The sequence below is a fragment of the Pseudogymnoascus destructans genome (genome assembly GCF_001641265.1).
Source record: "Pseudogymnoascus destructans isolate 20631-21 unplaced genomic scaffold scaffold_5, whole genome shotgun sequence".
NCBI lineage: Eukaryota > Fungi > Ascomycota > Leotiomycetes > Thelebolales > Thelebolaceae > Pseudogymnoascus > Pseudogymnoascus destructans.
In genome coordinates, this window is record NW_020167524.1 from 156,651 (window position 1) to 166,653 (window position 10,003).

Here is a 10,003-nt window from a genome sequence, read left to right on the forward strand (position 1 = left end):
CCCATCCATACATACCACCGACACCACCACCCCCAACAATAACACAATATAAAAAAACACACCTCCCCCCCCCACTCCCCATCCGCCCATCAAAACACCACACAACATCTACTCAAACACGCTGGTGATCTCCTCCCACTCCCCCTCACCTCCTCGCCTGAAACAAACTCAAACTCAACGCCGCATCATTCTCCCCCACCAACGGCGTCGGCTCACTCAAACACTCCCACCTCCTCACCACAAACCCCTCCATCCTCCCGCGCTGACTAATCATCAACGTCCCTCCTCCACCAGCTTCCCCCTGCCCTCCCCCACTCTCAAGTCCAAAAACATACCTCAACCCCGGATCCCCCAGCACCACCTCCTTCCCGCGCTCCGCCAGAAAGCGTCCACACTGCGCCCTCGCATCGTCGGGGAGTTCGTCAACGAGGAGGAGCGAGACGTCCAGGACGTGCTCGGATAGCGCGTCTGTCCCCGTATGCGCATGTAGCGCCAACAGCAGCGCCGAAAGTGCCAGGAGTACGCGCGCGCGTACATCAGTTGCTGGCCGGGAAGTGGGAAGGGTAGATGCATGCGTGGTGATATATTCGAGCATCAACGGCAGCCATGTTGTAGTCTGGCTGTAAGTCTGCATAGACTGCGGTTGCGACAGGGCGTGGGCGAGGTTATTAATCTTCTCCCCAATGTCGAGGGCGGTGGTGTTGTGGCCGAGGTTCTGGGTGCTATATGCGGTCGCGGAGATGACGAAGAGCATGCGTTTTGCAAGCGCTGGGTCGGACGGCGGTTTAGTTGGGGCGGGGGAATCGAAGGATGGGGGTTTGAAGGAGGGTATTGTGGCGAGGAGGGAGCGCTCGGCTTGGTCGCAGAGGTGTTGTGCGATTTGGGCGTCGAGGGTGGGGATTATTTTCGTCCAGGTTGGGTTGTTGTTTGCGAGGGCGGTGTCGACGGCTCTTTCGTATGCTTCGAGACGCGATGTGTCTGCTGCCGATTCGCTGCTTGAGCCGGGTATCTCTGATGCTGATAGAGAGCGTAGTGCGAGTTGACAGAATGGTAATGTAAGATCCGACGCCACGCCGAAGATCACCTCAATCTGCCTTGCGACAACTAAATCTTCAGTTCCTGTGGTCGTCTTGAGGTCTAAAAGACCGCAAAGGATGGCTCGAAGACAGGAGATAATATGAAGGTCTTGCGACTTTGCCAGTGGTGTCACGAATTCTTTCAGAACGCAGTCAAACTCGGTGAGAACGAGCCGCCGTAAGAACCTACGGAATGCATCTCCCAGGCACAATAAGTTTATTGTAACATCGTTGTTATCGGCTGATGGCTCGGATATCTCTATGGCGATGCGGGCGATCTTCAGAATGGCCAAGTGGTCCTTGAGTTGAGCTTGGGTCTGTCTAATATTCAACGTATAGGCGTCCTCGACGGACATGATGTCGCCATTGCGATAAGTATTTAGGACTAGAGAAAGGCTTTCAAATGCAATGCGACTCGTGGTGGGCTTGTCGCCACCATCCCGTGTCTTTTGTACACTTGAGGCAGACACCTTCAAATGCTCTTTGAAAGAGAGGCAACCTGCACTGATCAGCGGGCCAAGAACATGGCCCAGGTTAGGCCTGTCGCTTTTTAGGATCATCTGCTCGACCCAAGGGGTGAGGAGAGTATCGAATTGCTTTGTGTCGAAGGTTCGAAGGCGCTCGAGTATTGGACCATGTTTCTGTAGTCCTGGATCGGATTTCGCCCAGGAAGCTTCCATCTGATTAATGATAACTTGAAATAGCCGTTTCAAAGTAGGAGCATCCATCGAAGTGCCGCTGGATAACAGCTTATCAACTTCATCTGAAATATCGCCGTCTGATTTCTGCAGTGCTTCGGCTACATGATCCGAGACAGGAGAGCAAGCATCAGCAGCGGACCTGCGAACGCTACGAGCCACATCCCGTGATAACTGCACGTGTATGTTCGCCACATCTGGGATGGTCGCGGATAGTGCACACAGGGAGTGAAGCAGAGTGACAGATTCAGGGCCTTGGATCACCCCCAGGCTGCATTGGCGCAAAACAAGCGTATCGAAGAGGTCGTTGAGTGCTCCAATCGCCGAGAAAGTGAGCCGGTGCATGTTGAGAGTGTCTGCGATAGAGGCTAAAATCTGGGTGCTGCTGGAGCTCGAGACGAGCTTGAGGATATCAGCGAGTATCGAAAGGTCTTCGGTGGCTTCTAGAACAGCCCGAGTCAAGTTGAAATCCGCAACGGTGACTGTTGTCGCAGTTTCATATTCTGGACCTGCTTTCCATTCTCCCGTCTCTGAGGGTGACGCCTTGGTCATGCGGAGATTTATTTGCTTTCGCAGTCGCAGTCCAAGTTCCGCCTTCACAGTGCGGCTGAGGTGTGTAATGTTCTGAACAACATCTGCTGCCGTTGGGGCCTCTTCTCCGGAAGGCGTCTTGCCATATAGGTTTGGGCTGCAACGCTCAAAAGCAAGAGACATATTGTCAATAGTCTCAGTCTCATCGTTGACAGAAAACGAAGCACGATTAAGTAAGGTCTTGCGAATCTTGAGTAGGTTTTCGGGCAGGTCATGTACGGGCAACTCTGCAAGTAATCTCGTAACGCATGGCCCGTCTGCGGCCACATCCTGGGAACCGTGGAGCCCACCCCGAGCAATCACCCACTGAATGTACTTCGAGACGGAGAAGTGGCCAGACCTTGCCAGTTCAGAGACTAAATGGTATACGGCGTCGCTGGATACACCATGCCCATTGCTTCGGAAGGTCAGGTAATTCAAGACGGATTCGTCCACATCAACCCCGTGCCGGCTCCACGTCCTCATAAGGCGGGCGGCAACAAATGTCTTCATAAGACTTGGGCGAGCACAAGATGTGGCCCAATCAAAGAGAGTCTGAACTAATAGTATTCGATCTCTCATCCCTTTCCAGCATTCTCTTGGGAGGTCCTGGGAGAATTGAACAGACAATGAGGCGTCGAGAAGGTCGATAACTAGGCGCCGTGAGTTCTGGGTTTCATCGCCACCGGAAGATCGAGACTTGAGACGAGCATTGCGACGACTAATTGCGTCGAAAATCTGGGTCTCATCTGGTCCTCCGGACGTATTACACGCCACTAGTGTATCACTGTACTTTGGCCAGTGCGATAAGGCAATAAAACTTTCTGGGTTTGTTTGGACAGTCGCGGTGACGATGTTCCCCACACGCTCTATCAGGGGGAGTAGTAAGTCTCGATCGGGACTCTCATGCGCCTGCACTTGTGTTAGTAGGCAATCATAAATAACATGGGGTATACGCACATCTTGGAGATTCGAGCATAGAGCTGCGACCAGACGCCGGGCTGATTTACGATATCGTAGTATATCGGCCCAATACACTTCGGCTATTAATAGCCAGATTGGCAGCCTCGTTAAGGGAGTGCTCTCCAACGACGACAGGAGCCAATCCAGATAGTGTTCTGTATCCAGTAGTTGTTCCGAATACAGATGTGCAGAGAGTCGAATACTGCCAAACGATTAGTATGAGCTTGAAATAGCAGTGTGTAGACTTACGAATATAGGACTTTCGACTTCCAGTCCTTGTCTCCCCCAGCTGTAACAACACCATCGACAAACTGCTCTACACATACAGTCCAATCTCGAATCCACTTTGATTCACCACCCATTGCAAGAGCCCCTGGGACTCCCTTTCTCTTGGAGGCTCTGATTTCGTTTGCCCCCACACATTTAGCAAGCCACACCGCCCTTTCAGTCGGAACATTTTTCCTCGTGCATTGTTCCAACAGCACCTTATTCTTGATGCCGTGAGGTATAGTTCTGCTGAGGCGTCGTAGTGGTATCAATGGATTTGCTAGATCTCGTAACCAAGTCTCTCTCTTTGTATCTGTCAAGGTGACTCGAGGAGGCGGTTTGAATGATGGCGCAGCGGTAATTTGGGAGTGTTGTCTCCTCTGCCCCAAAACATGCGCGAATAAAGATCCAAGAGTTTGTAGGCCGTTCTTCAGTCGTAGTGAGGGGTATAATTGTTGTTTGGCGGACGCTGTCTCGTTCTGACCTGTCTGGATCTTATCGAAATAGCCTTGTCGAATAACGTTATCGTTGAAGGTGTCTTCATCGCGGGTGCCTGTCCAGGGGAAGTAGTCCAAATGGCCTATGCATGTTAGTGAAGTCCATCTCAAACAGGGTTGAATTCATACCATTTGAAGTGTAGCTGGGCGCGTCCAACGGCGCCTCCAACACATAAGGCTTCGGACGGCTCTCCTTCTTCGGCGAGTTCCCTGCATCATGCGCCTGCCTTCGTATATGAGATACACCGCTTCGACCTGGCCTTGCCGGCATTGGTAATGGTAAATTCGCCGAACTCTTGTGAGGCGATCCAACCTGCTTCGGCGCATCTGATTGAGCATCATGACGCCTGAACGGGATCCTCTGTCCCGCCCGCTTCGGGAGAGGCATAACCGCGCCTGGTGTACCAGCCTGCGACGGTAACTCCATGCTAACTATATTTTGTTTCTGCGCCGTCAGCCCCTCCACCCTCACCATCGACCCTCCCGGCTTCGACGGCTCCAGTCGCGGGGGCGCCGTCTCGGCGCCATCGGCTATAACTTCGACCACACTGTCGCTCGTCCTCCCCCGCGACGGCTGCTGGCTCTGCTGGAGATGGCTCCGCTGCTGGGCCTGCCTCTGCAACATGCCCGTGCCGCCCAGCGAGTGCTGGGGCGGGCGCGGGCCGGGCTGCGGTGGTCGGGTGCTCATCGCGGAGGCTGTACGTGATGCGCCATGCCTGTAATTGATGCGGGTTTTGGGATCACATAAATGGCGGGGAGCGCTGTGTCGAGTGCGAAAAGTGCCGAGGACGTGTAATGGGGGGATCTCACGTTGTTTTTGGAGGCGATGATTCCGAAGATGGCGGCCACGACAATAGCGTAACTTAGGCGCAAGGGCCCGGAAAGTGTGGGGGTTTTATTACGGCTGTAGAGCGATCCCCGAGGCCTAGTCTGTGGGTGGAAGGATCAACAAGTGGGAAAGCTGTTAAATGGGGATGCGTATGATGGGGTCGGAGCAATTAGATTAGAGTGGGTGTTATGTTATGTGATGTGACGTCTTGATATTGGGCTGGGTAACAGAGTACAGTATTTAGAGAGGTCGACGATTGGGCGCGGGAATAAGTTGAGCTGGGGGGTGGAGGGGTGGATGGGGGCGTGGAGGGGGGTGGATGGGGGGATTGGGGGGTGGATTGGGGGGATGGGGGGTGGATTGGGGGGATGGGGGGGTGGATGGGTTGGATTGATAGGTGGATGGGATACTGGGGAATGGACGCTAAAGTGGGTGCACAGCCGTACTTGCCGTTTGGGGCTAATATTGGTTGGTTTAGTGTGGGATTAATACCAGAATGGGTTAGTATTTTAGTATTTTAGAATTTTAGTCTTTTAACTTATCTACTATGTACTTTTATGAGTGAGTTACTATCTTCCCCTACTGTAAAGTGACTTACTGTAGGGGATGATGCGTGTGTGGAAGTGTGGAAGGTGCAGATGGGTGGGACACAGGGTGAACCACGCAGGTTCTATTCCATGCACTGTTATTCTCTCACCCCTTTGATGACATATGACATATGACATATTCTACAGTAAGGGAGATGGATATATATGGGGATATATACGTATAGGAAATATATTACAATATTTATATATATCCGCCGACAGGCAGGTACGTACAAACTATACTAACTAGACTATACTGACTAAACTATACTGACTCGTTTATCGCGTGCACAACTTGCCAATATATTGATTTTAGGGCCAGTTTATGTATCAGACATGAGACATGAGCCTGAGGCATGAGATGAGGCATGACGATGAGGCATGACGATGAGGCATGACGATGAAGGTATGAGATATGAGGCATGAGGCCTGAGGCATGACCATGAGGCATGAGATGAGGCATGAGGCATGGGATAAGGCATGAGATGAGGCATGAGGCATGAGATGAGGCATGAGGCATGAGATGAGGCATGAGGCATGAGATGATGCATGAGGCAGAAATGCTTTACTTTCATGAGATGAGGCCTGAGGCATGGTATGAGGCCTGAGGCATCACGATGATGCATGAGGCCTGAGATGATGCATGAGGCCTGAGATGATGCATGAGGCCTGAGGCATGAGGCCTGAGGCATGACACACGGCCACGGGCACCGCGCACGTTATTCCACGCGCGGTACCACACGCTAACTCTTAGTGTTGCTCTTTCCCGTCTATTCCAACAAGGGTTCCCGAACAACTTTACGTGCATCGGGAGACGCGGGTAAGACCGAGATTGGGGTTTTGCCTGTTCACAACAACTGCGGCTAGATAGGCCGTTCGCAACCAACGTATTATGAAATTGAATATATCAGTTTAGCCACTGTCCAGCTTCTATGCTTGTTCCCGCTCTTGCCTTCCTTTATGTTGGTTTATTTATTGATACACCACAGTATGCAAATGTCCAGATAAGTACACCAAGTTACCAAAGTGTACGTATATATAGCCCTAATCGCCACCTTACACTTTACGTATCTGTTGCCGACGTGACTTGTGTGAATCCGCCCTAACCCGAACGAGCCTACCTCGTCTCCGAATCTGGGGATCATCGGACTGCACACTTCCTTCCCCTGCCCCGTAATTGACACGACCAAAGATTCCAGTGACGAGCGGCAACATTTGACAATTCACAACCGCCCTTGCTCCAATACATCATTCAAAATGTCGGCCAAGAAGGATATGCGCAGGGAGGACCTGAGTGAGTACCTTTATTCCCACAGGACACCGTTGCGCCCGACTAACTCTAGCTCCAGTCATCCCCTACCAGCAGCCAGCCCCGAAAGAGGGTGGATTGGGAGATATTGGGAACACTCTGAGCAGCACGGTGCCAATGGCTGCTATGTTCACTAGGAACAAGTACATTGGATGGTATGATACACCCCCGAAGGATCCGCGGCGGCTGCTAACCATTGAATAGGGCCTCCGTCGTCATTGCCGCTCAGAACTGGCTCTCAGAGAGCCCAGACAGCAAGGCTGCTGCATCGCAACCGGCGTATATGGGCGTCGGAATGTCCTGTAAGTTTTACCGAATCAAGACTACTGTCTTATAACTAACCGTGTGCCTCTCCAATACAGTCTTGTCGCTTATCGTCGTACGTATTGCTCCATCCCACCGCCATAGAAGCATCACTGACAAACCACAGACCTACCTCCCAATGTTCCTCCCGCCCCAACCAACCCCTGGAGCATCAGCACCCCCTCCATCGTCGTAAGCCGCGCGAGCGGAACGACACGACACTTGACGGCGGACCTACGAGCATAATCATGTACTTTACTGCATATATATTTTACCCACCCCCTTTTGGAGAGAGATACAGCGGCGGGACTACCAATACAGTTACCGGGCCACTGTTGGGCGTCTCTGTGATACCGCCGCGGAGATAGTATGGGTTGTCTCTTGCTGCTGCTGTAGGTGGAGCGGAACGGAACTTTGTACGACAAGGAGAGAGACATTGCGGATTATTGGGCGGGCTGGAGGTGGAAGGCTTGAATCGGGTTCAGTGTACGGACATGAAAAGCTAGCTTCAGGATTATATTATGAGCATGACTTAGTTGACTCTTATCGCCCTCTGTGCCGTTTGTGGAAGTCAACTTTAATCTCAAGGCATCCACTTCCCAACCACTTCCCAACCAGGCACTCTCGTGAGAGACATGGGTTCCTCAACGTCACCGTCTTCTATGAAGGTATTAAGGGTCCTCATATCCAGCCCTATATTCCGCAGCATAAAGGAATCGTCCAGGCCCAATTTTCAAAGCCTAACCAGAGCCTCGTGAATCATGAAACGAAAGCTTGTATTCACACAATGCGCAGCCTCAAAAAGACATGTTACATGTCATGCGGCCGGGTCCTTGTGGTAATCGGGAATCGTCTCCCATGAGTGGTTCGACCCCATTACTAAGCATCACACATGACTACATACTGTCACAGTCGCATCATCCCCTTCCAGCAAGAACGGCCTTATCGCAAGGCGTTGCTTTTGGTCGCTTTTTGTCGGCTCGGCTTTTGTTGCTTTTTGTCGCTTTTTGTCGCTTTTTGTCGCCTTTTGTTGCTTTTTGCTGCTTTTTGCTGCTTTTTGCTGCTTTTGTTGTCGGTTGGTCCTACACCAAAGTACGTACACTAGCAAATACATATGCTGTGGTACATTTCAACTCTTCCACCACTTTCGTTGTTGGTTTGTTGGTTTGTTGGTTGCAACAATCATTCAGCTCTCACGTGACTAATACGACTCGTACAGAAAAAGGCAGTCGCCCTCGAGTAACGTCGCTAACGTCGCTAACCCCAACAAGGTTTAGTGGGGGATTCTACTGAGCCACCGGTTCTTACACAAAGCCCCGCGTCTCCTCCATCTTCCTTCAACCTCCTTCTTCCTCTACAACAGCCCACAATCGGTCCCAACGCTTTCACATTCACATTCACATTCACATTCACATACCAACCACTCCACCCTACTCTACTTAAACAGTTACAACTACTCTTTATCTCTTCATAAAGAAAGTCTCGTCTCTGTGCAAAAACACTCACACCAAAACCACACACTTGACAACCCCACCACCAAGACACCAACCCAAGGCTACCCAGGAACACTCGAGTTTATGTCAATCGAAAATCTCAAGACCTTTGGTGAGTTCTCCTTGCATCGCTGACTGCTTTCCATATCACGACTCGGGCTCGAGTTGTTTTATTCTGCAAACCGCCACTCGTCGCAGATGTCTTGAAAGAATATGGCTAACCTTTATGCAGACCCCTTCGCCGAGGCAGACGAAGACACAGGAGAGACCAAACAGTCGCAGAATTACATTCACATTCGTATTCAGCGTACGTCCCTACCTTCCTCTTGAACTTGTTGGCAGATTGCCACCGGCGGCCGCACAAGCCAAGAAACCCCACTCCGCATCATCGAGACAATATGCTGAAATCCGTTTGCCACAGAGCGCAATGGTCGTAAAACTCTGACTACAGTTCAGGGACTGCCCAAGAAGTTTGACCAGAAAAAGATCCTCAAGGTCATCAAGAAGAAGTTCGGTGAGTTGCCACTCCTCGACGCTTTTACCCCGCCGTGGCGTGACTTGGGACGTGGCTAACAATATCACTAGCTTGCAATGGCACCATTGTCACGGACAATGAGATGGGAGAGGTGATCCAGCTCCAGGGAGACCAGCGCAAGGATGTGCAGGAATTCCTCACCGACAAGAAGGAAGGGCTGGAGCTTGATGTCAAGACCATCAAGGTAAGCTTCGACCTTCGAGTCGCCCCCCACATATTTGCCACTCAAATACTAACATACCAAAAAGGTCCACGGTTTCTAAGCCCATATATCCCAACCCCTCTCTGTCCCCTCGTTGCGAAGATCGCCGACGGAAGTACCGCTAGCCCATCCCAAGATACTTCTTGCCTGCCTCAACAGGCTTGATCCGTCGTTTTAACGTTTGGGGCGATTGGGAGGCGTTGGATGATACCCGTATTCTTTATGAAAGAGAATACCCAAGATGGCATAACTTACTGGCGAAGCTTGGGGATAGAGCTGAATTGGTTTCTGATTGATTGTCGATGACCCTTTATATTATTTTTGCTTTTGCTTCAGCAAAGATTGCCTCACCGGAGACCATTCGGCGAACCATTTGCGGGGTTTGAGACTGCCCTCAATTGATGACGAGAACCTAGTGATGGTTTGGCAATATACAATATGGTTTCACTATTTTGACTGTTTGTAATGACTCTGAACGTGGCTGTGACTGGCTGTGATGGTGAATTTATTATTATTATTGACCTGCCCCTTCAAAACTTCCCAACATCCCCGGCTGAATGCCATCTTCTTATCATCCATATCCTCCTCTCCGTCAAAACTGTCCAAGAGCCGCATCAAAATGCTCCCATAATATAAGAATTTCGCTAATCGTCCCAAAGTCGCACCCAAATCCC

At 51.1% G+C, this 10,003-nt stretch overlaps 3 protein-coding genes across 3 annotated transcripts; 2 read left to right on the forward strand and 1 right to left on the reverse strand.

The window, feature by feature from the left end:
- Window positions 1-145: 145 nt before the first annotated feature.
- On the reverse strand, window positions 146-4,759 carry SRB8 (RNA polymerase II mediator complex subunit; the record flags this gene model as incomplete). Its single annotated transcript, XM_024466003.1, has 4 exons — window positions 146-3,256; window positions 3,305-3,509; window positions 3,557-4,154; window positions 4,201-4,759. The coding sequence occupies 4 exons, from the start codon at window positions 4,757-4,759 to the stop codon at window positions 146-148; spliced, it is 4,473 nt and encodes a 1,490-aa protein (XP_024326478.1).
- Window positions 4,760-6,668: 1,909 nt separating this feature from the next.
- VC83_02338 (uncharacterized protein) lies at window positions 6,669-8,167 on the forward strand. The gene is made up of 5 exons (XM_024466004.1): window positions 6,669-6,781; window positions 6,837-6,951; window positions 7,001-7,098; window positions 7,159-7,175; window positions 7,227-8,167. The coding sequence occupies exons 1-5, from the start codon at window positions 6,745-6,747 to the stop codon at window positions 7,293-7,295; spliced, it is 336 nt and encodes a 111-aa protein (XP_024326475.1). The 5' UTR covers window positions 6,669-6,744; the 3' UTR covers window positions 7,296-8,167.
- A 276-nt stretch (window positions 8,168-8,443) lies between these two features.
- Window positions 8,444-9,779, forward strand: SUI1 (Eukaryotic translation initiation factor eIF-1). Its single transcript, XM_024466005.1, has 5 exons — window positions 8,444-8,704; window positions 8,825-8,899; window positions 9,014-9,106; window positions 9,178-9,311; window positions 9,376-9,779. Exons 1-5 carry the CDS (start codon window positions 8,677-8,679, stop codon window positions 9,388-9,390), a joined length of 345 nt encoding a protein of 114 aa, XP_024326474.1. The 5' UTR covers window positions 8,444-8,676; the 3' UTR covers window positions 9,391-9,779.
- The last annotated feature ends 224 nt before the right edge of the window (window positions 9,780-10,003 follow it).